The sequence below is a fragment of the Chlorocebus sabaeus genome, chromosome 13 (assembly GCF_047675955.1).
Source record: "Chlorocebus sabaeus isolate Y175 chromosome 13, mChlSab1.0.hap1, whole genome shotgun sequence".
In the NCBI taxonomy this organism is placed as follows: Eukaryota; Metazoa; Chordata; class Mammalia; order Primates; family Cercopithecidae; genus Chlorocebus; species Chlorocebus sabaeus.
In genome coordinates, this window is record NC_132916.1 from 34,777,608 (window position 1) to 34,803,154 (window position 25,547).

General features: G+C 42.0%; 1 protein-coding gene across 4 annotated transcripts in view; it reads right to left on the reverse strand.

Annotated features, from left to right (window-relative positions):
• Positions 1 to 1,144: 1,144 nt before the first annotated feature.
• The window catches only part of CDK19 (cyclin dependent kinase 19), a 215,930-nt gene continuing 191,527 nt past the window's right edge, over positions 1,145 to 25,547 (reverse strand). For all 4 annotated transcript variants that reach the window (XM_008007334.3, XM_038001010.2, XM_008007336.3 and 1 more), the window contains 7 exons: positions 23,169 to 23,312; positions 22,943 to 23,012; positions 19,678 to 19,750; positions 19,204 to 19,301; positions 18,480 to 18,558; positions 17,498 to 17,764; positions 1,145 to 5,861 (listed from right to left, as the gene is read on the reverse strand). In XM_008007334.3, the coding sequence (XP_008005525.1) occupies positions 5,730 to 5,861; positions 17,498 to 17,764; positions 18,480 to 18,558; positions 19,204 to 19,301; positions 19,678 to 19,750; positions 22,943 to 23,012; positions 23,169 to 23,312 (863 nt within the window). In that variant the 3' untranslated portion in view covers positions 1,145 to 5,729. The remainder of the gene's footprint in view (positions 5,862 to 17,497; positions 17,765 to 18,479; positions 18,559 to 19,203; positions 19,302 to 19,677; positions 19,751 to 22,942; positions 23,013 to 23,168; positions 23,313 to 25,547) is intronic.

Genomic DNA, 25,547 nt, shown 5'->3' on the forward strand with positions numbered 1-25,547 from the left:
GGCTGAGGAAGGAGGATCCAGCGAGGCCAGGAGTTTGAGGCCACAGAGTGTTACGATCACATCTGTGAATAGCCACTGCACTTCAGCCTGGACAATACAGACCCCGTCTATTCAAAAGAAAAAAAAAAAGTGACGCCTGTTTCTAGTATTTTTATTGTTCACAGAACAAAATTTTGTTCATCCTTATTCATATACAAATATTATATGACCCAGGAATTCTATGCAAGTGTACAAGTGATGCTATGACTTACCATATTAAGCATCTGCTCTGTGTTGGGTATCTTGACAGCTGCTGGGAAAGAGGGGAATAAAACTCAGGCCCTATCGACAAGAATTTAGTCTGCTAAGGTGATGGATGTGACCTTTCCAGTTCTCCCAGGAGTGGTAAAGGGTTTGTCCAGTCGTCTGCTTTCTCTTACCCAGATGGCTGGTGAGAAAGGCAGCTGAGGCCAAAGAACAGTTTTCCAGGAGAAGATCTATCCTACAAATAGCACAGCACTGAGTATAAAATTCGTGCCAAAAAGAGAAGCAGCCAAGTGGGATGTGATTATTTTAAATAGAAATGAAAGCTCTGTATTTATGCCACTTAAACATTGTTCAATTCACTCTGTGATGCCTTTGGATAGTGGAGTAACAACCATAGAAGACTCATCAAACGAATTATAGAAGGAGCAGCCAGGTACCACAGAGTGCTTTTATAAAACAAAAAACTCCCAATCCAACCCCATCCACAAATGCTTATTAGTCTTTTTCTAAAAATAATTCTAATTTACTTTTTTTGAAAAAGATGTTTCTCCTGAAGATGTAAAAAACCTGCAATTTTACTTACGAGGTATCTGTAAGCCTTGCTTGCTTTGCAGTATTATGACATCATAGCATCCTGAACAAAATAACATATTGGAACTCACAGAAGGACTTATCTCTGCAGGACAAGTGTAATTATAAAAGCTTCTAGGCACACAGATAAAATTTTAACACTAGATGGGGTCTCACTATGTTGCCCAGTCAGGTCTCAAACTCCTGGCCTGAGGCAATCCTTCCTCCTCAGCCTCCCAAAGTGTTGGGATTACAGGCATAAGCCACTGCACCCAGCCACTAAACCTTATTATAAGAGTTTTTTACATTTAAAAAATCCACACGGAAGCAAAGTCAATTAAATTTTATTTCAACCAAGAATATAAAATAAATGCAATGTAATTTATTTTAGTTTTAACAGTCATTTCAAAAAGGAAGTCAGGTCAACTCGAAAGCAGGAAACCCTCGCTCCAAAGCAGTAGCTCGTCCTGCACTCCATGGAGCAGGCCTTGTTGGGGCGCAGCGGCTCTAAGCACAAACCTCGCAGTGGAGCACGAAAAGCTACAGTCATCTCTATAATCATATAAAGGGGGATGCGTGCAGAAAATGACTGAAAAAAGAGACAAGAACAGGTACACTTCACAAATAGGAATTATAGGAATATACAAACTAGGCAGTTTAGAAAGGATATACTACATAACATATATAAAAAGTACTTTAAATTGTTGTTAAAAAGGACACCTTCAGTCCAGATTTTGTGTAATACTTTTAGTGTCTACACAGACAAATCTTTAAAAAAATTAAATAGTATTAATTTACTAAATATTTAGGAGATAACAGTGCATTAAGGGTTTTTTTTTTCATATAATACATACATATCACCCCTTTGCAGTGATAGCATAGAAGAGTAAGTATGGCCTTAGGTACAACACATTTTAAAAAAATCCTAAAACAATGAACTTTGTTATAAGATATTTGTGACTATTCTTGAGGATTATGGGGACGGAAACTGCTATGTTTTATATAAAATATTACTTGTACTTGAATCCTTCAAGCCTCTGTTGGTCTAACTGCCATTTCACTGCCTTTCTCTACTCTCTAGGAAGACATCACCACAGAGTTTTGGATTTGTAATTTCCATCTAATTATTCCTTCATTGTATAGTTTCTGCTGCATAAATTTACTCAAAAGCACATCAAGTTGCATGTCTTATTCTCCAACTATTTTTTTCTTTTCTTTTACCTTTAGCAGAGAAAACAGCATCATTTTAGAGGCATAGAGAAGAAGTAGCAGTTGCTTTACCAGGAATGAGGCAGCACACATAGGTAAATGTCATCCCTTCCCATTCTTAAGAGTCCATTATGTTCGTAAGAGCAAAAGAGTAGTGCAGAAGGCCAAAATTCTAAGTACTAAAGTTTCAAAACCACACAGATACAAAAATATACATAAATCCTTGGTCTTTGTATGTCATTGTATGATCTACTTCATCACAAGGATTGTTTCAGCCTCATAGTATCAGCCCTGCTGCCAAAGCTACCTTATCTTGAGCTCCTCTGTCCTGCAACACTTGAATTCCTTTCACAAACACACACCTCCCCAGAAAGCTAACTCTGAACCTGGTTTGTAACATGGAGAGCAGAAAGCCTTCACTTGGATTCATTCCTTCCTGTCAATAACCCCTCCTATTTTGGGTGTTCCCATAGGCTGAGGGATGCCCCTCCTGTACCCTTGGGGGACATAACAGTATCTAATAAATTTCAAAGAGAAATGCAGTCATTTGGGGACCACAAAGGTAAAGTTTGCCCTCAAAAAGCTTCACAGGTCTTCTTAGAGGTCCCACGGTTTGAGGGCCCTTACATGTGTTAAAAAGGCTTTGTTCCCAGCCGGGCGCAGTGGCTCACGCCTGTAATCCCAGCACTTTGGGAGGCCGAGGCAGGTGGATCACCTGAGGTCAGGAGTTCAAGACGAGCCTGACCAAGAAGGTGAAACCCCGTCTCTACTAAAAATACAAAAATTAGTCAGACGTGTTGGTGCATGCCTGTAGTCCCAGCTACTCGGGAGACTAAGGCAGGAGAATCACTTGAACCTGGAAGGCAGAGGTTGGAGTGAGCCAAGATCACACCACTGCACTCCAGCCTGGGTGACAGAGTGACACTCCGTTTCAAAAAAAAAAAAAAAAAAAAAGGCTTTGTTCCCCTTTAAAGAGAAAGAAAATGATCCAAAATTATTCCTAAGGGTAAAGGGAATCAGTGGGTAGCACTAACCCTGAGGCAAGGAAAGAGGAGAAAAGGGCCAGTACCAGTGCAGGGATAGGAACCCAGTCATGTGTGGAATGGAGATTTCTGGCTATGTCCTGGAGGATATTGTATACTGGGAGCAACTGACGAAATCCCCTTACAGTTTATATTTCAGTTCTGCCAGTAAAAGTCATTATACACAAGGAAAGCAGGGTAGTTCTGCGAACGTATAAGCATAAGAACTATAACAATGCTGCTTATAAAGTATTAAGGGGCATAGTATTTTGGTTTACATATCTATTTGGGTTTGTCTTCTTTTATTAAAGGTAATCTCCCTTGAGAGCAGGAACAGAGCTTCTATTTTCCTTGCAATTTCCTACAACCACTTAGGAGAGTATGTTCTGCCTACAAGGACCACCCCCAATTGTTGTTAAAAGGCTGATGTGAACATTTCAAAGATACATCAATGCCTTTTGTGATATTTAATCACTGGCTTTCTCTAAGGTAGACTGACATAGAAACCCTTCCATAATATTATTTACAGAACAGATTTGGGGATAGTAACTACCCAAGCGGGTTTAGAAGTAAACAAAAAGACCTTCATATTATAAGACAGTTTCACTTATAAGTCAGTCACATGGCACAGACATCCCAGGAGGGCTTACTGTCACAGAACAGATCACAAGCTCCTTAAGGACAGAAGTATGCCCTGTCCTCTGTGTTCTCCACCCAGCAGGGCACCGGGCACACGGTGAGGGTGCAGTGAGCATCTGATGACCAACAGCTCTGGACAGTGAAGTTTTAGGGCACACGATAAAACTGCATATAGGCAGCTACATTATGCAGAGGGCTGCTAATTTCTTATTTTAAAAAATGGAAGGGGTAAAACAGCAGGAGACTGTCAGAAACTCCTTCCAATGGAGCATATAACCTGCTTCATCTTCAGTCTTGATGAGTGTCACTATGCAGACTTCATTATTATTAGTGAGCATTATTATGCTGAGATCAGTAAGGTCCTGGCTGGCTACAGTATCACATCAATAGTGCAAAATGTATACTGGCTTCTGTCTAATCTTATTTTACTTGTGTATGGACCCAGAGTATCATAACCAGGTAGATAAGTTCACAAAGAATAGTTTTTAAAAATGCATATAATTTGCATATACAATAATCAGCTATTTCTTCTAGCTCAAGAAAACATTTAAAACAAGGCTGGTGCTGCTAGTAGCATTCAGAAGAACACAAATTTCTTGCCCCTGACATTACAATGGGAGCTCTAAGTCTTTACATTTCCTTTTGACTCTGGGGAGTGAGGGGCTCCTTAAAGCAGCTAAGAAAGAACTCAGCCACTAATTCATAGAAAATGGAAATGCAAATAATTCACGTTGTCTAGTAGAGAGTCTTATACTATCTGCCCATAGTTTTTAGGCACAATTATTAAGTTTTCTCCTAGGGGCAAAAGAAATCATTCAGTGCAATGAAAAGATTCTTGATAGAATTAAGTTTCAGTAACAACAGCAAAATTATGCAAACATAATACATACTTTAAACATGAATAAAACCTAAATTTTTAACATGCTTTAAAAATAGTCACTCTATGTCTAATGCAAATACGAATGGAGAACACTGCTCTTTATTTTAAAAGCAGATTAACTTGCAGGCTTCTACTTGAGTACCCTTGATTATGTAAGAAAGTTGCTCACGCAGACCCAGATGTGAAGAAACCAATGGTTCTTTAGAGAAGCCGACTTTATGTACAATACACAATAAAAACTTTTCCTTCAAAGGGAAGTAACACGTCTTTTGATCAAAATTACTCCTTAAAGAAATCCTAGTGCAGTTGATACTCTCTTCAGCGTTTTGGTGTGGGCCATCGAGACTGTATTTCATCAAAGCTCTTGAAACCCTTTTTAAGGTAGACTTAGCTACATGAAGGTTAAAATTATAATTCTCAATTACTGAATGCTATTCAGAATAAGATGATGCTGGGAACTAAGTTCCATATGAATGATTATATAAAAATTACCACATACTTCAGTTCTTCATAGCATAAAGCATAGTAACTGCAAAGATCTAGGCAGTTTTTGGTTGTAGGTTTCCTCTGTCCCACCACTTGTCTTTTTATTAGACCTTCCCTGAAACTAGATAAATAAGAACATAATAGTAAAGTACTTTGGGACAGTAACGGTTTCTGTTTAAGACTTCCATGAGCAGAACAGTTATTGTCTGTGAAAACGTAGTGCTTTAAAAGGTGCATTTTTACCTGTGTTGCTAAATCAGTTCATGAAGTATAAAACTATACACCACTGGCATCCTGTTTCTAAAACATTAAAATCCTATTAAAAGAGCTTTGAAAAGATAAACCATAGTGATTGCTACAGCATGAGAAAGGTGCACCAGGAAATCCTTCAAAAAAATGCTGAAGGTTACAGAAGTGCTGGGATTAGATCAGACGCTTTATCAGAGAAGTCACAATGGAACACATGCAGGGAAGGGGTGCTGGGGAAACTTCACAAGAATCTTCTTTAAGTCAATAAAGAAGAGAGATCAGTCCTGCAAAATGCTCAGTATATAAGGTTTTCCTCCCACGTGTGTGAGTTTTAAATGGCATCATAGTTTGCATCTTTTTGGTTCTTTTCAATGCAGACATATTGCTGGAGTCTGTGCTCTGGGCTGGCCTGGCCCAAGGGGAGCTTGTCAGTACCGGTGGGCCTGGTGAGATGGGTGGTACTGTGAGCTCTGCTGAGACGAGGAAGAGTAGCCAAGTGTGCTCTGGGACTGAGAGGATCCCTGAACGTTGCTTTGGTAATTCAGGCGAGAACTGGAGTGCTAGGAGAAGGAAACAGGAAAAGGGAATTACTAATGGAGGAAGAGAATAACTCAAGATGCTAATCACAGTAGGATAGAGATATAAGCCGTTTTCATCATTAGGCTCCTGGTTCAGACCCACATAGCTGACAGCTAACTTAAGCTGTTAACACATTTTGGTTATTTGAAATGACAGTCTGCCACCACTGTAACCACACATTCTAGCAGGCATGAAGTTTGGCTGGATTTCTGTGGGAGATAAGCTACACTGGAAAGAAAGGAAGAGGGGAAATTTCAGCGGACCCATTTCTCTTTATTCCAATTCTGGGGTGTTAGTTAATAACTGAGATGTGCAAACAAGAATAATCAATTTGGCGTACTGAAATCAACAGTATTCATAATGTATACTGACATGCTATTATTTTTCCCATTATAAACTGTTTGGGTGAGGGAGAAAGGACAAGATGGAGAAAGGTGAACAAGAAGGCACAATCCATGTTGCTTCCGGGTTCTTCCTCACCAACTTTCCTGCGTACAGGAAAATGCAGCCCGTGCCCGGGAAGATGCAGATCACCCAAGCATGCGCCAGGTGACGTCAATCCGAAGAGATCGAAACTTACCCGGCCACGCCTATGGAGACGCCCCTATCACACCCTTATCCCGCCCACTGCCCTCCCCCTTCCAGTACCAATGCATAAAAGTCTGCCACCGGCAGAGGCCGGCGTGACTTCTTCGCCCCCGCATTCGTGGACCGGAGAACCTCACCCGAGAGCGCCGGCGCGACTTCCCTGGCCCCCCCCACACCTGAGGACCAGAGAACCTCGCCCGAGTGTGTGTGCATATCTGCAATAAAAGATTGCCACTTTCTTATGTACTTTGGCCTCATGTTTAATTATTTAGCTCTCCTAAATTAAATTAAATTAAACAAAACAGTTGGTGCCGAAACCCGACCCGGGAGGAGACCCTTCCTCAACATCCCCTAGGGGTCTGAGGAACTTCCTCCGCAGTGAACCGGCTCCCAACCCAACCAGCCACCAACACCGAACAAGTGTTCCAGCTTTCCACTGGTGCCGCTCTGAGAATTTCTTCTTCGGTGAGTACTCCCCTTTGTTAACCATCTCCGTCCGTTTCCGTGTCCTTGGCCTAGAGTCGTACGTATGCCCAAGGACGTAGCCACCCTGTGGCGCAGTGAGGCCTTCAACCCGGAGACGTCCGTCTTGAAGTTCCTCAATTCTCCATTAGTGGCTCCAGAAGCCCCCGGTCTCCAGCAGCAGCAAAGGACGCTTTGCCACTGCATGAGGTTGGTTTCCATTTCTGGTGGTTAAACAATGGGAACCTCACAATCGAAAATCCCTAGGAACACCCCCTTAAGGTGTCTCCTCCAAAACTTGGAAGCCTTACATTTACCTCAAGATTTAAAACAAAAGCAGCTAATTTTCCTCTCCACTGTGGCATGGCCGCAGTATAAATTAGACAACCAATCTCAATGGCCACCAGACGGTACACTTGACTATAACATTCTATTAGATCTCTCTAATTTCTGCCAAAGGCTTGGAAAGTGGTCAGAGATTATCTACATCCAAGGCTTTTTGGACTTGCGCTGTCGCCCAGACCTGTGCGCCCAGTGTTCAATGGCCCAGGTCTTGTTAGCTAAAACCCAGCCCTTGGCCCCCACACCACAAGCGGAGGAAGATTCTACTTCCATCTCAGATGGGGCCGATGTTCCCGACCTACCAACCCCCCTCCCTATGCTCCTCCTACCGCCCCTCCCTCACCCACTCCTCTTACCTCTCCCATTTCCGCCCACACTCGCTCCAAGACCGCGGTAGCGGCCCCCACTAGTCAGCCCTCTACCAGTCAGCCTGCCCCAAACCCCTCTACCAGTCAGCCTGTCTTAACCTACCCTACTGGTCAGTCTGTTCCAACCTCCCCTGCTAGTTTGTTGGCCCCCCTCCGAGAAGTTGCTGGGGCTGAGGGCGTGGTTAGAGTCCACGTCCCCTTTTCTCTGGCTGACCTTTCCAAAATTGAAGAACGACTTGGCGACTTCTCAGCCAACCCCACCCAACATTCCAAAGAGTTTCGATACCTAGGCCAGGCATATGACCTTACCTGGCATGACTTACATGTCATTCTTACTTCCACTCTTAACCCAGAGGAAAGAGAGTGTATTCTTGCAGCCGCCAGGCAGCATGTAGACCAGTTACACTTAACTGACCCGGCCAGCCCAGTATGCGAACAAGCTGTCCCATCTACAGATCCTGAATGGGACTACCAACCTCAACAACCCGGGCGTCGCAGAAGAGACCTTATGATACAATGCCTCTTAGCTGGCATGCAGGCAGCCTCTAACAAAATAGTAAATTTTAATAAGTTATGGGAGGTTATTCAATACTCAGAGGAAAATCCTGCCTCCTTTTTAAATCGCCTTACAGAGGCACTTGTCCAATTTACCCGAGTGGATCCTACCTCTCCAGCAGGAGCTACTGTCCTTGCCAGTTATTTTATTTCCCAGTCGGCCCCTGACATCCGAAAAAAAAATTAAGAAAGGTAGAGGATGGACCTCAAACCCCCATTCAGGACTTAGTCAAGCTAGCTTTCAAAGTTTTTAACTCTAGAGAAGAAACAGCTGAGGCTCTTCAACAAGCCAGAGTAGAACAGAAGGCTGCCCTTCAGGCACAAGCTTTAGTGGCTGCCCTCCAACCCGTGTTGCCCACTTTGCCGGCAGGGAAAACCAAAGATAAGTCTCTTAAGGGCTCCTGCTATAAATGTGGAGACCCAGAACACTGGGCAAACCAGTGTCCCCAGGCCAAGCCGGCCACTCCATCTGGTCCATGCTTTAAGTGTGGCACAACTGGGCATTGGGCAAAAAGGTGTCCAAATCCTCGCCCGCCTACCATGCTATGCCCAACCTGCCAACAGGAGAGACAAGTCTGATTGCCCCGCCAGCAGGGCAGGCATTGCGCCTCAATGTGGTGCCTCTCCTCAAAGGCCGGAAGGCTCCTTCCAGCTCCTACACCTGGACGATGACTGACGGTGTCCACACTTGGAGACCCCGGTCACCCTCGCCGAGCCTAGGTAACTCTACAGATAGCGGGTAAGCCAATTTATTTTCTCATCAATACGGAGGCTACCTATTCTGTTTTGCCAACCTATGGAGGTCCTAGCCAGCCATCCACTATCTCAGTAGTTGGGGTAGACGGCAAACCGTCTAACCCTCGCCAGACCCCAATGTTAAGTTACTGCCCGGACTATGCATGCTTTGCCCACTCTTTCCTCATCATGCCCTCTTGTCCCACCCACCTCGGGACGAGACATCTTAACCTAACTCAAAACATCTATTCCCCTCCCTTTCTCCAGGTGACCAGGTTCTACTCAAGGATCAACACCCTCCTCAAATTCTCCCGCTTTCTCACTATTCTCCATCTCAACTGAATTTCCCCTCATAGACCCTCTAGAAACCTTCCTTCCCGACCCTTCCCCAGACCACTGGGTTTCCCGACTTTTTACTCTCATAGAAGACCTAGCTTGGCAAGGTGCGCTTTGTGATTTCAGCAATGTTGAACTTACCCTCTACACCTTTGTTACCACTATTATGGTTCACTCTAATTATTCCTGCTAGCCTTACTAATCCTAAATTTGTATGGAGATTTTCTATAACTGAAACCTGGTCTACTGACAACCAGGCTCACTCACAAATGCAAGGTACTGCAGATTGCTCCCCACAGGGCTGTCAAGCTGCCCTCCTCCTTAACTTTCACCTGAGTTCTGTCGGCAACTACGACCGCCCAGTCATATGTTTCTTGTACGACCAAACTGAATATAAGTGTAAAAATGACTGGCAAGAGACCAACCTGGGGTGTCCTTACAACTATTGCAACATGCATGAGATAGGTTTAATGGGTGCAAATGGCATTTGCACCCCCAATGATCGACCTTTTGTAAGAAATAGAACATCAGGAGGATACATTCTTAATATTAAGGATCCCTGGGACCCCCGGTAGGCTCAGGGAGTTAAAGGTGAACTATATGCAACATCTTGGTCCTCATATCCCACCGCAACCCTCCAAATAAAGAGAGTATACGTGCAACAAGTACACCTCCCTAAGAGTAAACAAGTACATCTTCCTAAGAGTGTACAGGCCCTACAAAATTTAACCTCAGTTGTAAAATCTCATGAACAGAAAATACAGAAGCTGTTAAGCCCCCCAAGCCCCGCTAACAATGAGGACCCATTCTCATGGCTAATACTTATTCACCAGGGACTTGACTTAACCCAGGCTGCTGGAGTAAGGAACCTCTCCCACTGCTTCCTTTGCGCTGCACTCGGAAAAGCTCCCTTAGTGGCAGTCCCGCTACCAACCGCTTTCAATATCACCACCGAATCTACCAGCTCCTCTCAAGCAACATCCTTGCCTCAAGTCCCATTATACCGTAATCCACAGAGTCAAACCCTTCCTTTTTGCTACTCTACTCCAAACTCTTCGTGGTGTGATTGTACTCAAGCTCCCAGCAGGACCCAGACGGCCCCCGTTGGAGGCCACTTTTGGTGTAATTATCGGGGTTTCCCTAGCATCGTCCCTAGTAGCCTCAGGACTTGGAACAGGGGCCCTCACCCACTCGATTCAAACCACACAGACCCTCTCCACTCAGGTCCAGGCAGCCATAGAGGCTTCAGCTGAAAGCTTAGCCTCTTTACAACGTCAAATCACCTCAGTGGCCCAGGTAGCAGCACAAAATAGACGGGCATTAGATCTTCTTACTGCTGAAAAAGGAGGAACATGCCTCTTCCTAGGAGAGGAGTGTTGCTACTATGTAAATGAATCAGACCTGGTTGACACCAACATCCAAACATTAAACAAAATCAAAAAGGAGCTTCAACAATTTAACGCCCCTTAACCCCCGGACCACCGGTATGGCTGCTGCCTGTAGTACAGCAGATGCTTCCATCCCTAATTCCCATACTAATCCTCTGTCTTATGTTATGTCTTGCTCCCATTCTAATAAAATTTCTCCAAGCCAAGGTCCAAGAGATCACCCAAGTCACCTTCAACCAAATGCTCCTGCATCCCTACACCCAACTGCCAACCTCAGACCCTAACTACGCCCCCCAACAGCAGGAAGCAGCCAGACAGACAACGGCACCCCAAATTCTTATAATCAATAAGAGGTTGGACTGTTTGGGTGAGGGAGAAAGGACAAGATGGAGGAAGGTGAACAAGAAGGCACAATCCATGTTGCTTCCGGGTTCTTCCTCACCAACTTTCCTGCGCACGGGAAAATGCAGCCCGCGCCCTGGAAGATGCAGATCAACCGAGCATGCGCCAGGTGACGTCAATCCGAAGAGATCGAAACTTACCCGGCCACGCCTATGGAGACGCCCCTATCACACCCTTATCCCGCCCACTGCCCTCCCCCTTCCAGTACCAATGCATAAAAGTCCGCCGCCAGCAGAGGCCGGCGTGACTTCTTCGGCCCCCGCATTCGTGGACCGGAGAACCTCACCCGAGAGCGCCGGCGCGACTTCCCTGGCCCCCCCACACCTGAGGACCAGAGAACCTCGCCCGAGTGTGTGTGCATATTTGCAATAAAAGATTGCCACTTTCTTATGTACTTTGGCCCCATGTTTAATTATTTAGCTCTCCTAAATTAAATTAAATTAACAAAACATAAACAACAAAGCTGTGATTAAGAAACCATTATTTTAAAGCAAAGGGTTCTCAGAGGTAGAAGCTAGGGGCATCAGGAGTTCTACCTACAGGACAAAGTAAGGCAAGGTTAGCTGGGGTGTGGCAGCAACGTGGGTTTTATAAACTTCAGGTAACATTTAGAATAGAGCAATTGTCATATATGATTGTCCTCAAGAGAAGACAAAAAATGCATTTCAATTCAATGTATTTTTATTACATTAAATGAAACCTTCATCTTCATAGCACCTAAGGCAAATATAAAAAAAAAAAATGCGTAAAAGGAAAAATCATCTATAGAATAAGAACAGTATGTAAGAGATAAGCAAAGCTGGAAGTAGTATCTTTGGCTATATTCAGAAGGCTGGTTTTTCTTGTGAGCAAAGTGGGAAAGAATATACGTAATAAATAATATATGTAATTGAAACTTCCTTAGCAAAAATGAAACAGCGAGAAAATTATGACAGTGAAAGAGATCTGATCTAACCAACTCCATCTTGCCTTTAACCTCCAAACTGTTCTTGGTCATTCCTGGGCACGGGCCAAGCTAACTTTGGGAGAAATTTAGTTTATAGTTTAAATGACAATAGCCCATCCCAAAACTAAACTGCCTTTATACAACTACTAAAAGTCCACAAGTTTAGGATTATGAGAAAGGCCTGAATTCTGCTAAGATGAAGGTGTAGTTAAACAATTACCAGTCATTGTTCTGGAGGTCAACTGGCTACTCCCCAATTACTCCTGTAAATAACATCACTATTGTCAGCCTTTTCAGATGTTTTTTCAGACTTTTGCATTTCAGATGACTCCACCCAGACTGAGACTCATGACTCTACCAATCCTGTGGCCTCCACCCAGCAGTGGAGGTAGGCCATTTTTCATACCCCTTTGATTGCATCCCCAACCAAGCAGCAGTATTCATCCCTAGACCCCTGCCCACCAGAGTATATTTGAAAAATCCTAGCCTCCAAATTTTTGAGGAGGCTGATAATAAAACTCTGATGTCCCATTTAGCTGGCCCTATGTGTATTAAACTCTTTCTCTATTGAAATTCCCATCTTGATAAATTGGCTCCATCTGGGCAGCAGGCAAGAAGAACCTGTCGGGCAGTTACACTTTGAGTTAAAAATGTAAATGATCTTGAGGTGGCACTGGGGTTTAGGAAAGAACAGATCAGCAAGGTCCTCCTGTTCCGTGCTCAAAGGCTGCCAAACTGGACTTGGAACATCTGGTCCAAAATAACAGGGCACTAAGGTAGTTTTGGTTAAAAACAACTCAGTTTTGGCTGGGCACAGTGGCTCACACCTGTAATCCCAGCACTTTGGGAGGCTGAGCTGGGCAGATCACCTGAGGTCAGGAGTTCAAGACCAGTCTGGCCAACATGGTGAAACCCCATCTCTACTAAAAACATAAAAATTAGCCAGGCGTGGTGGTGGGTCCCTATAGTTCTAGCTACTCAGGAGGCTGAGGCAGGAGAATCGCTTGAACCCAGGAGGCAGAGGTTGTAGTGAGTCAAGATTGGCACCACTGCACTCCAGCCTGGGTGACAAAGGGAGACTCCATCTCAAAAAAAAAAAAAAAAAAAAAAAACCAAAACAAACACCTTAGTTTTGCTCCTTCCTAAGTTACACAACTGAATGTTGGTTACAGAAGTCTTTAAAAATTCCAAATTTTAATTACATGTTTTATTTTGAAGTTTATTATGAAAAATGTTATTTCAACTCACGTTATTGGGGGCAATTTTGCCATAAAATATAATGTAAACATGTAAGAACCTAATGTGCTGTAACATAGCTTTTTTAATGACAAGGGGTTTTTTAGACAGAAAATAAGCCAATGTCCTGCTTTTCAAAGTGCTAACTGTACTTGCTTACAATACATTGATGAAGCAGCCCAAAAGCCTTGAAACTCTACTAATGGAACTGTTGGGGTGCAGAAAACAATACCCCAAAATGAAGGCCTCAGGAGCAAAAGTTTTTCTCTGACCTTTTTGTGTCCTCTTGTCTCACAGTCCCATTTTCCCCAGAGCCAGCCACAGAAATTAGAATTCCCCTTCCCTAAAGCAGGCCATAGAAACCAGAACCCCACTTCCCCAACACCAGCTGTGAAACCTAAAAATATTACTCTAACTTCCTCCCAACTTTCTGTGTAAAAACTGGCCGTAAAAAATGATCTGGCATACCTTGTCTGACTATAGGTCATGAGACTCCTGTTCCAGAGGGGGTCCTGCCCCACACCCAGAGGCAGGAATGAGTGCTCAGTGAGGCCAACAGGAATCCAGACAGGCCGTGCTGGGTTTCCCTGCTCATTCTATTAGTATCAGATCATACCCCTTCTGTCCAATCATGTTTCTGCATGGCTGTCCACACTCTGTTGACCCTAAACCATAAAAAAACGGGCAATTTCTGGCCGGGCGCAGTGGCTCACGTCTGTAATCCCAATACTTTAGGAGGCCAAGAAAGGTGGATGACTTGAGGTCAGGAGTTTGAGACCAGCCTGACCAACATGGCGAAACCCTGTCTTTACTTTTAAAAAATATATACAAACACAAACACACACACACACACGCACACAAATTAGCCAGGAGTGGTGGTGAGTGCCTGTAGTCTCAGCTACTCGGGAGGCTGAGGCATAAGAATCACATAAGAATCACTTGAACCCGGGAGGTGGGGGTTGTAGTGAGCCAAGATCGTGTAACTGCACTCCAGCCTGGACACAGTGAGACTCTGTCTCAAAAAAACAAACAAACAAACAAACAAACAAAAAACGACTACATGAAACACACTTTGAATTTCTGCTTCAAAACCTAGGACATCATTATATGCCCATTAACATACTAAATCACACACTCACCAGCGCCATGACAGTTCCGAGAACACCCATATTTGGCATAAAAATGGGTGGCACCACAGTTCCAAGAAATCTCCACCTTTTTCCAGAAATTTTCATGAATATTCCACCCTTTGGTTAAAGAAACCCATAAAGATAGAAACCCAAACCAGACTGCATGACTCTCTATTTATTTATTTTTTTGAGATGGAGTCTCACTCTGTCACCCAGGCTGGAGTGCAGTGGTACGATCTTGGCTCACTGCAACCTCTGCCTTCCAGGTTCAAGCAATTCTCCTGCTTCAGCCTCCCAAGTAGCCGGGATTACAGGCTTGCACCACCACAACTGGCTAATTTTTATATTTTTAGGAGAGACGAGGTTTTGCCATGTTGGCCAGGATGGTCTTGAACTCCTGACCTCAGGTGATCTACCCACCTCGGCCTTCCAAAGTGTTGGGATTACAGGCATAAGCCACTGTCCCCTGCCAGATTCTCTCTTGAGTATACCCACACTCCCCTTTCTTGAGTCGTTTACTTTTCTCTCTGCAATAAATCTCCATACTTTTGCTATTTTTGACTCATCCTTTAATTCCTTCTCCAGATGGTGTTAGGAGCCTGGACACAGGGTGGGGTCGAGGTCCCACCAGCATTTGGGGACCTCCCTCAGCCCGCTGGTATCAAATTTGTATGCCTTTCTGTCCTGGTAAGTAAGCAGTAAGGAGGAAGGGGCTCCAGGTTGGGAAAAACAATGAACAATTGTTCTGAGACACTGCTAGTCACAAACAACTGGTGGGCACGATGACCTCATGTGGCACACAGCTCCCTCTCGCAAGACCCTGTAAACTTCCTTCCAGCCCCTGCTCTTTGCAGACAGCCCCTCCTCTGCTGTGCTGTCTGTTGCAACAACATGTTTTCATACCTTCTGTAATAAATCTGCCTTTCTTTACCCAGAACTGTCTTGGTAAAAAACCTTGACTGCCTGAGACACTGGCCCTAGCTAGTTGCACCCATGACATTTTCTCCAATTAACCTGCCTTTTGTGAGGTGATTTTTCAGGGAACTTGCAGAGGGTGAAAACAAAGTTCTTCCCGTGGCTCCTAGATGGTAGTATGAGTTGCAAGTTCTGTGTAATGGGACACCTGGCTGCTCCTCATGCTAGCCTCTCCAATTAAATAGTTGAGGTATCTATTCATTTAATAGATATGTTGGAAGGTTTATTATTTTTTTCCACAGACATGAAGACCCAGCTATGAAAGGTTTATTTTTAAGTAAACAGAACAATATGGACATAGAAATGCATTTCAAAGAATTTTTGAATTTGGAAAAAAAAAAAAAAAGAAATACAGTAATCTGTCTATAATTGACTATAATTGGGTGACAAATACTCTTTCCTTTGACAAAAGCTGTAGTCAGGCTCCTCTCGGGAGGTCAAGGTTTTTACCAAGAGGGTTTTGGGTAAAGAAAGGCAGGTTTATTACAGAAGGTAGGAAAACACGTTGTTGCCTGGGGCAGCACAGTAGGGGAGGGGCTGTCTGCAAAGACGCTGTAGGGAAGTTTTACAGGGTAGTGTTGGATGGAGCTATGTGAGTCTTCTGCTTGACTAGGCCTGACCTTGGGCTTTCCTCTGTCTTTGGAGAATCCTGTTAGAGCAAGAATCTTGCTAAGTTGGCTTGGCAAATATCCCCCACCTTTAAGAGCGTATCACCCAGGCCTCCCTTCAGAGCAGGGTGGGGATCAGTAACTTTCCATCCACTGATCCCCACCCTGCTCTTTGGTTATACATCTCCACTTGTCATGTGGGAGTCTGAATTGAGTCCAGTCTTCCTCCCCAACTGCCAGCCCCTCTTGTAGTGGTCCCTTTATGCACTGCCATGGCCCCGCCTTGAATAAAGTCTGCCTTACCAACTTTAACAAGTGTTTAGGCAAATTATTATTTTTTAACACAGGTTAGTATAATTCAATCAGAGACACAAAGATGAACCAGTATATAGTATTTGTTGCTCATATAACTGGCAGGGCGGGGGAGACAGATTTTATAACAAAATTCAAATATGCTTGTGCTACTACCCAGCTGGCAAGCTGTTTTTAGTAGATCAAACTGAAGCCTCAATTTGTTTAATTGGAACCAAGTGGAAGTATTATGTACTCTTCTGCTTGCAGGGATATTCTGAAGAGAAGTTTTTCAGAGAAGTAGTTGTGTGGAAACACATTAGTTTGTTGAGCTATTCAAAATGTAAAGGCAGCTTATGCAGCTATTTGTTATGTCTTTCTTGTTAAAGTTTCTCTTTATTGCAGTTCCTTATCAGTGAGTTTATGGTTCCCTTGCCAGAGGTTTTGTTTTCTATTATCTCTATCCTATGCACTCATCTGCAAGAGTTCCCAGAGGGACTGTGGTTCCAAACTTAAAACCAACAAACAAAAAAACCAACAACAAAAAAAACAACAACTTAAGTTTTCCCTTCTTCCTAGATGTTTTCTTAACTTGTTACTACCTTGAAAAAAACGTTTTCAAAATTTCCTATGGTTATCACAATGGGTATTTTTACCTCTCTCCAAATACCAATCCTTAGACTTAGCTCCTCTAATTTCCTGAATTAGTACTGCAATTGGTGTTCTCTTTTTATCTGAATAACAAAAAGTATTTTCTAGTCTCAAAATTATTTCTAAAGAGACTTAACAGTTATTTCAAAGAAGCCTCAGTCTTAGCCCCCTTCTCTTCTTTATCTATGTAGCTACTTCCTCCCAGGAAGAGCATATCTTTCTGAAGAATGCAATTAATTTTGTCCAAAGTAAGACACCACTCCCTTCCCCTTTTCAATTGCTTATCTATGTATCTTTTTCAGATATGCCAAAACTGCTAAGGCAGCTGTAAGGGTAAAATGATGAAATTTTTTTTTAAGGATGGGGGCACTGGCCTCCCTACCTTCCTCTCCTCAGGGTGTCAGGATAAACAAATCAGAATATGAGATATTTTACAATTACATGAAATATGATGCAAATCTTCCTCTTCATAGAATGCCCTAGAAACAGGATTGTACAGGTTGCACAAATGTAAGAGTTAAGTGTTACCTAACTCTAAAAGGATCTAGGATAAATCTTTTCCCCACTTCATAAAGCATATGAACATTAGACATTCAGGGAGTACCTGATAATCCGAGGGCATCACAGGTCCGCCTGAGTTTGCGCCTGAAGGCCCTAGCCGTGGCTTCTTGTTTGGGGGCACCTGGTTCAGGCCGGAGTCCTGGCTGTGCTGCAACCCTGCTCCGGTGCCCCCGACCCCGGCCCCAGCCCCACCTGCGGTCCCGTTGGTCTGGGTGCTGTTCTGCTGTGGCGGGGGCGCCTGTGGAGGGGCTGCTGCCTGCTGTGGAGGGGCTGTGGGCTGCTGATGCTGGTTCTGCTGCTGTTGTTGATTCTTTTAAGCGGAAAAAAGCAAGCTTGGTATGAAACCAAATTAACAGGAACTTTCTTTAATTATTCGATATGCACATGCAGCTGCTGACCAACCTGGGGGAGCAATCTATGTGGGACACTAGAGTGATGGGGAGGACCGGAGAATGGAGCAGCCAGGGAACACAGTGTTCCCAAAAGGCAAGGCACCAAGCCCCAAACAGGACTCTCAATGAAGTTCATTTAGACTCCACAGTGATCCTCCAAATCAGTCACAGACATCTCACTGAAGGCCACAGGCACATCAGAAATACCTTTCTTATAGCTCATTAAAACAGCTATAAGAAATCTTTGTAATCATGATTCCGGAAAGGCAGAGCAGTCTGGAGAGTAAGCCAATATATCCAGTTAAGAGGAAAGAACAGAGTGATGCTAGCAAAAGCCAGCCTGCATAAAGGGGTGGCAGTGACACCAAACAAACAGAAAGAGCAAGAAGTGGGAATCCGGGAGTAGAACTGGCTGTGACATACACCGGAAACTCAGGTACCTGCGAGCTGGTCATACTTCAAACTTCAAGGTACCTTTACAATCCCCAAACTTCCACAGAAAATAAGACATATTCAAATTTAATTAAATATTAGAAAAGGTGGTTAAACATATAGGAATTATGGAATGATACCTAAGTTATCTTTTTGCCTCCCTCACTCTTTGGAAGTGAAAGTATACAATGCAGTTTATACCTTGTCACCTTTTTCTTCAGGATCATCTTCATTAAGGAATTCTCGTTTGGGGTATGGAATTTGGCAGCCGGCAAATACACTAAAAATCATTAAAAAGAAAAAAACATATCATGATCTAAAATCTGTAATATCCTTACCTTGTTAATTTAAAATTCCAATTTGTTTTTCTTCACTTATTTCCTACTCTTCATCTGTGGCTAGTGTTCAAATCTTGACTGCTGCTAGCTAGCTGACACACAGGACATAGAAATTTCTCTATACTAACTTCATTAGCACCAAAAATAAATTAATTTGTATTTGCCTTAAGAAAAACTGCACCCCTTATAGATGAAAACACAAAGTCTATACTTGGGGGTAAAAAGGATGGAGGAGTAGAGGAGTTTTGTAGTACAGTGGACATGCTCTGGAAGACAGATTAACTTCTGTTAACTGCTGGTTTGGCTGAATTTCTGATCCGGCCAATTGGTCTGTAAAGGTCTTACCTGTTCTCAGCTTTAGTTTTCATCGTAAAACTGACAAATGGTCGTTCCTAAAATACTTGTTTTCATTCATACCTCTCTACAGCTTTGCCTGTTTCAAAATGTGGAAGCTTTCTCTTGAGCAGTCTTTAGGTGGCATCGCTGAAAAAGTTAAATACTTCAGTAGCAAGTGCTTCCCTTGCTTTCAAACACCACGCCACCTCCTCAGCCTGGAGCAAAGGACACAGAAAAGACGGGACACATACTCTAATGTTGGCAAAGGGTCCTCCTGAAAATAGGGATCCTGCAGAGCTTGCTCCGAGGTAATTCTCTTGGTTGGATCCATGGTCAGGAGTTTCTGAAGCTAGAGTGACACACAGGAAATGCAGAGCACATGAAAAGGTTGTTTACAAGTCAACACCTTGCCTTTTGTATTCCTGTGTAACAGGATTAATATAAAATACATTTTGTATAGCTCACTGCAGATTAAGCATACTACATACTTTTATGTGAAACTGGCAGAAATCATCAGCATTAAAGCCCTTTTAAAGTTCATTTTCTGCTGATAAATCATTTAAAGTGAAGGCTGAAAGACAAGGGTGACATCTCAACAAAAAATATTTAATTTTGCCCCAGCACCCAACAATTTCTTTTGTTTCTAAAGAGGAGGAACAGCTGAGAAAACAGAAGGCGAGAGTTGTGCTGAGAATCAGATTTCAGTCTGGGAGAGAAGCACCTACCAAGAGGAACACTTTGCTGTCGGGCTTGACCTTGTGTTTCTCCATGTACTTTATGAGGCTACTGTTGGCATACCTGCAAGGACACGCACAGTCACACATCACTGGGAACGCTCATCCAATTGATATTTTTTAACGACAAGCTCCAAGATTGGCTTTCCTATAAGGTATATATTTAAGACATTGTTTTTTCTGACTAAGAAGGAACACATTACCAAATATTAGCAAATGTGTGAAGAAATAGGAAATGTCACACACAACATGAGAGTTTACACTGTTACAATCCCTTTGGAAAACAGTTATGCATTAACCATTAGTGTTGAAAATGTGTATAGCCTATGACCCATCAACTCCATTTCTAGGCACAAACCTGAGTCAAAGGATGCTTTTGCACATGTATATCAGGATACATGGATAAAAATGTTCTTAGCAGCCTTTTAGTAATGGTCATATATATATATAGACAACCCAAATGTCCATCAACTGAAAAATGGGTACGTTTTTATATATTCACAGAATGGAATGTAATACAACAGTAAAAATGAATATGCGAGGTTAAGTGAGGAGAAAAAGCAAGTTGCAGAAGAAAATACATGTTACCATTTATAAAAAGTTGAAAGACAATAAATTGAACAATAATTTTTAGAGATACATAAACATGTGGACTAGAACTATAATAAAAACTGTGGGATGATAAACTCAAATGCAGAACACTCAGAGTCTATCCTCTGGGAGGGAGGTGGATAGGGAGATGGGGCATACAGAGTACTTTAGTAATCTTAGTGATGTTCTAATTCTTAGGTTCAGAGGTGAGCAAAGGGGTATTCATTTTATTATTCTAAATATACTATATGTTTTTTTCATTATATATTCTTTCCTACATATGAAATATTTCAAATTAAAAAGGTCTAAAAATAGATAATATATGTTCACGATAAAAAGAATTACAGAATATAGAAAGTATAAGGAAGAAAATTAAAATCACAATCAAGCCACTCAGTGACCAAAAAACCACTGACAAAATTTTTATAATGTCCCTTTGGCGTTTTGTGTGTGTGTGGCATATACATACATGGTATAAACACAGGAATTTTTGCTTTGTTTTTATAAAATTGGAATCCTACTATAAAAATTGTCTTAGCTTTTTATTTAATATTGTTCCATAAACATTTTCCCTTGTCAAATACTCTTCAAACTTATTATTTTGAGTGGCTGCCTATCTCCTACTGGTACAGGTATTATTCGTTTCATAATAACTGTGGCATACAAGTCGTTGTAGCTAACTCTGATATGCATGGCAGGGAGCCGACACTGCCTAGCGGATGAGACTCAGAGACCCCTCCTAGACCCTGATTCAGTCATTCCACCAATTGTGTGATCTTGGACAAGTTAGTTAACCTCTGTGAAAGCCTTAGGTTCCGAATCTGAAAAGTGGAAACTGTAATTATACCTACCCTATAGATTTGCTAGGAAGATCTTATGAAAAAATGTCGGTAAAGGGTTTAGCACCACCCTGGTATATAAGAAGTACTCATCTATTTGTGGCGGCTCTGATTACTTCCACAGGATAAATTCCAGGAATTATCAGGTCAAAGGGCATGCACATTTTAAAGTCTTTTTTAGGTGCTCTAGAATCTCACTACACAAATGTAGCCTTTACTAGCAACCTGGGCATCACCTGAGAGCCTGCATTAGAAATGAAGGTTCTTAGTCCTCACCCCGATTCTGACTCAGAATCTACATTTTTAACATTTTTAACAAGGTCTCCAGGTGGTTTGTAGATACACTGAAATTTGAGAAGTACTCATTCTCTCCAGTAGCATATGAGTAATAATTTTTAAAAAATAAAAATATAGATACGGTCTAACTATGTTGCCCAGGCTAGTTTCAAACTCCTGGGCTCGAGACCTTCCCGACTCAGCCTCCCAAAGTGTGGGGAGTAAAGGCATGAGTGAGCCACTGTGCCTGGCCGGAATGTCCATTTTACTGTACCCTTGCCAACAAGGTACCATACAATGTTAAATGAAAATAACTAGTTTGGTTTTAGGTGTTTAAAGAATTTATAGAACATTCAGGTTGGGATTCCATAAGGCAATTAGATAAATGATTTTGAAACTTGGAAAAGTGAACTGAGTAAGATACATATTGGGAGTTATCCACATAATTGATGGTAAATTGTGGCCATCAAAATCATGACATCTGACTGGGAAAGTATCCAGAGGGAGAAGAGAGCCCAGGATAGAACCTTGATATTAGCACTGTCCTTAAGAGACGGATACAGGCAAAGGACCCCACCAAGGATTGTGAGAAAAAGGGGTCAGAAATGATCAATGCCATTCTCTATTTCTCTTAATGATGTCTGCTTTTGTTCCTATAAGCCATCCTGTCCTAAAATTTTCCTGGTAAGTTGCCAAGAGAAGCTCTTCCACAATTTTCGGTAGGTGTGCATATTTATAACAAACATCTCACATGCCATCACCCTTAATCTCATTTCTGCTCAAAGTAAATGCCTTCATCAGTTTGTTTTACTCATATTCCAAGCCACATGTTCTTCCTTCTGCCAGCCTTCCAGGTTTCCTAGTCCAGCATATCAGTTACCAGTCATTACTCAGAAAAAATAAAACCACAGCTGTGGCCTTGAACGGAGACCTTTATTCATGCTAAAACGTAACAGACATAAACTACCTATTGACCCTTACATTCTTAAAAGTTTTTAATACTGCAGCCCAAACCTGAACTATATATGTTAATGGTATCTGGAATACCTTTTGTAAATCACAGGCATAATTAGTATGCTAAAATCTCAGTTTCTAGTTTAAATAACAATCTACATATGTTTTTTAAAAAGATTAACTATTCTCATTGAAATTACTACCTATAATTAATGTGCACTATGGTTTGAATGTTTATGTCCCCTCCAAAATTCATGTTGTTGAAACTTAATTCCCAATGCAACAGTATTAGAAGATAAGGCCTTCCAGAATTGAGGGCTTTGCTTTCAGGAGTGGGATTAATGCCTTGTAAAAGAGGCATCACACAGCATCTGCCCCTTTTTGCCCTTCTATCTATGTGAGGACACAGCAACAAGGCACCACCTTGGAAGCAGAAAACAACCTTCATGGGACTCCAAACATGCCAGTGCCTTGACCTTGGATTTTCCAGCCTCAAGTCCTGGGAGAAAACAAATTCCTGTTGTTTATAAATTACCCAGTCTAAGGTATTTTTTTATAGCAGCACAAAAAGACTAGGACTGTGTGGAATTACTTACGTTGTTCTTCTAAAGTCTTTCTGAAGTGTGGGATATTCTGGCATCTTTCTAATATCTTCCCAGTCTTTATCTTACAAAAAAATTAAATATTGTTATAGAAAATAATGTGTTAATTTAAAACCTCCTAATTATGTCAGTTTATAAATATACATTAAATTTTGCTTTTGAGAAGAAATGATTTTGAAATATGACTCAAAATACGACTTTAAAAAGGAAAATAAATTACCTGCAGGAAACCCCATGACACTAAATATCCGATCCAGTTGATCATGATGAAATGGATTGCTTGTTTTTATATCTTCCTGACGACAGTGAAAAATAGGTTCTGAAGTCAACAATTCAGCAAATATACAACCTATTGCCCATATATCTAGGAAAGAAGAAACATAAGTTTTTGTATATATTTCCTTGGTTATAATTCCCAGATTTAATCCCAGCCTACTTATAAAAATACTTTTCAGTAAATCAATATACAAAGTACAATAAGTGCATTAAGAAAACATTATTGTACTTTGTATTTTAACATATGTGTGGGTATGTGTGTGTATATATGTATGTATACATATATGTGTATGTGTGTGTGTGTGTATATATATATATGACATGAAATAACTATATCATCATGTAACAGATTGAAAACCAAATAATAAAAAAGCATTTACGTGTAAATTTTCTGATGACAATAAACAGGGTAAGTCAATTTAGCAAAAAACAAATCCTTTAGATTTAGGCAAAGGTCTTTCTAACCACTTTTTTTGTTGTTGTTTTTGGGGTCTCTGTCACCCAGGCTGGAGTACAGTGCTGTAATCATGGCTCCCTGAAGCCTTAAACTCCTGGGCTCAAGCAATCCTCCGCTTCAGCCTCCAGAGTAGTTGAGACTATGAGTGTGTGCCACTGTACTTGGCTAAGTTTTTAGTTGTTTTATAGAGACAAGGTCTCACCATATCTAACCACTGTGAATAATTTAATCATTAAAGTATTCAATTGATAATCTAATACAGGCATAATACTCAGATCTGATATTCTGAAACAATATCATCATCAGACATAGTGATGTAATTCTTTTAAAGCCATCCAATGTATAATGATAGAGCAGAATTTACAAGTTTTGAGTCTAGACAGACAGTATAGACCATATAAAAGAACTGGGGAGGATGGGCGCAGTGGCTTATGCCTGTAATCCCAGCACTTTGGGAGGCCGAGGTGAGTGGATCACTTGAGGTCAGGAGTTCGAGACCATCCTGACCAACATGGCGAAACCCTATCTCTATTAAAAATACAAAAACTTAGCCAGGTGTGGTGGCATGCGCCTGTAGTCCCAGTACTCAGGAGGTAGATGCAGAAGAATCGCTTGAATCCAGGAGGCAGACGTTGCAGTGAGCTGAGATTGCACCACTACACTCCACCCTGGGCAACAGAGCAAGCCTCTGTCTCAAAAAATAAAATAAAATAAAAAGAATTGGGGAAAAAACTTTTGTCTTAAAGACTACTAGCTCCAGCTTTTTCAACAAATTGCCTAGAAGCTCATAAATAATACTATATATAGTACTGCATGACATAGATCTTACTTAAATGTATTCACTTATATGCTACCCCACATCCACCCCACCCCTCAGGATAAAGTTAGGCATCTTTAAAAGTTTTATTAACTATCTAAAATCACCAGTCATAGATTATTCTATTAAAATTTACACACTGAAAGACTGCAGCTTATATTCTGAGACTACAATATTATATTCACAATGCTTTGACAAATATATAAGTGAACTAACTTTTGTGAGACTTGCCCACTTAAATGCCATTTAGTAAATATTTTTTAAAAAGAAGACAGTCTGTGTGTGGTGGCTCACACCTGTAATCCCAGCACTCTGGGAGGCTGAGGCAGGCAGATAACCTGAGGTCAGGAGTTCTGACCAACGTGGTAAAACCTTGCCTCTCCTAAAAACATAAAATTAGCTGGGCGTGGTGGCCCATGCCTGTAATCCCAGCTACTTGGAAGGCTGAGGCAGGAGAATTGTTTGAACCTGGGAGGTGGAAGTTGTAGTGAGCGGAGATCGCGCCACTGCACTCCAGCCTGGGCAACAAGAGAGAAACTCCATCTTAAATAAATAAAATAAAATAAAATAAAATAAAATAAAATAAAATAAAATAAAATAAAATAAAATAAAAGATAAAAATTCAAAAACTATGGTATAGGTCGGGCACGGTGGCTCACACCTGTAATCCCAGCACTTTGGGAGGCCAAGGCGGGTGGATCGCTTGAGGCCAGGAGTTCGAGGCCATCCTGGCCAACATGATGAAACCCCATCTCTACTAAAAATACAAAAATTAGCCAGGTGTGGTGATGTATGCCTGTAGTCTCAGCTACTTGGGAGGTTGAAGCAAGAGAATCCCTTGAACCCAGGGGGCGGAGGTTGCAGTGACTCAAGATCACGCCACTGCACTCCAGCCTGGGCGACAGAGCAAAACACCATCTCGGAAAAAACAAAAAACTATGGTACAGGGATAAAAAAGTACTGTGTTTAGTAGCCTATTAAATATGGGAATCACATTCTGCGATGAGCTAAACAAGGAAAAAGGTTAATTACATTATTCCTTCCTCATC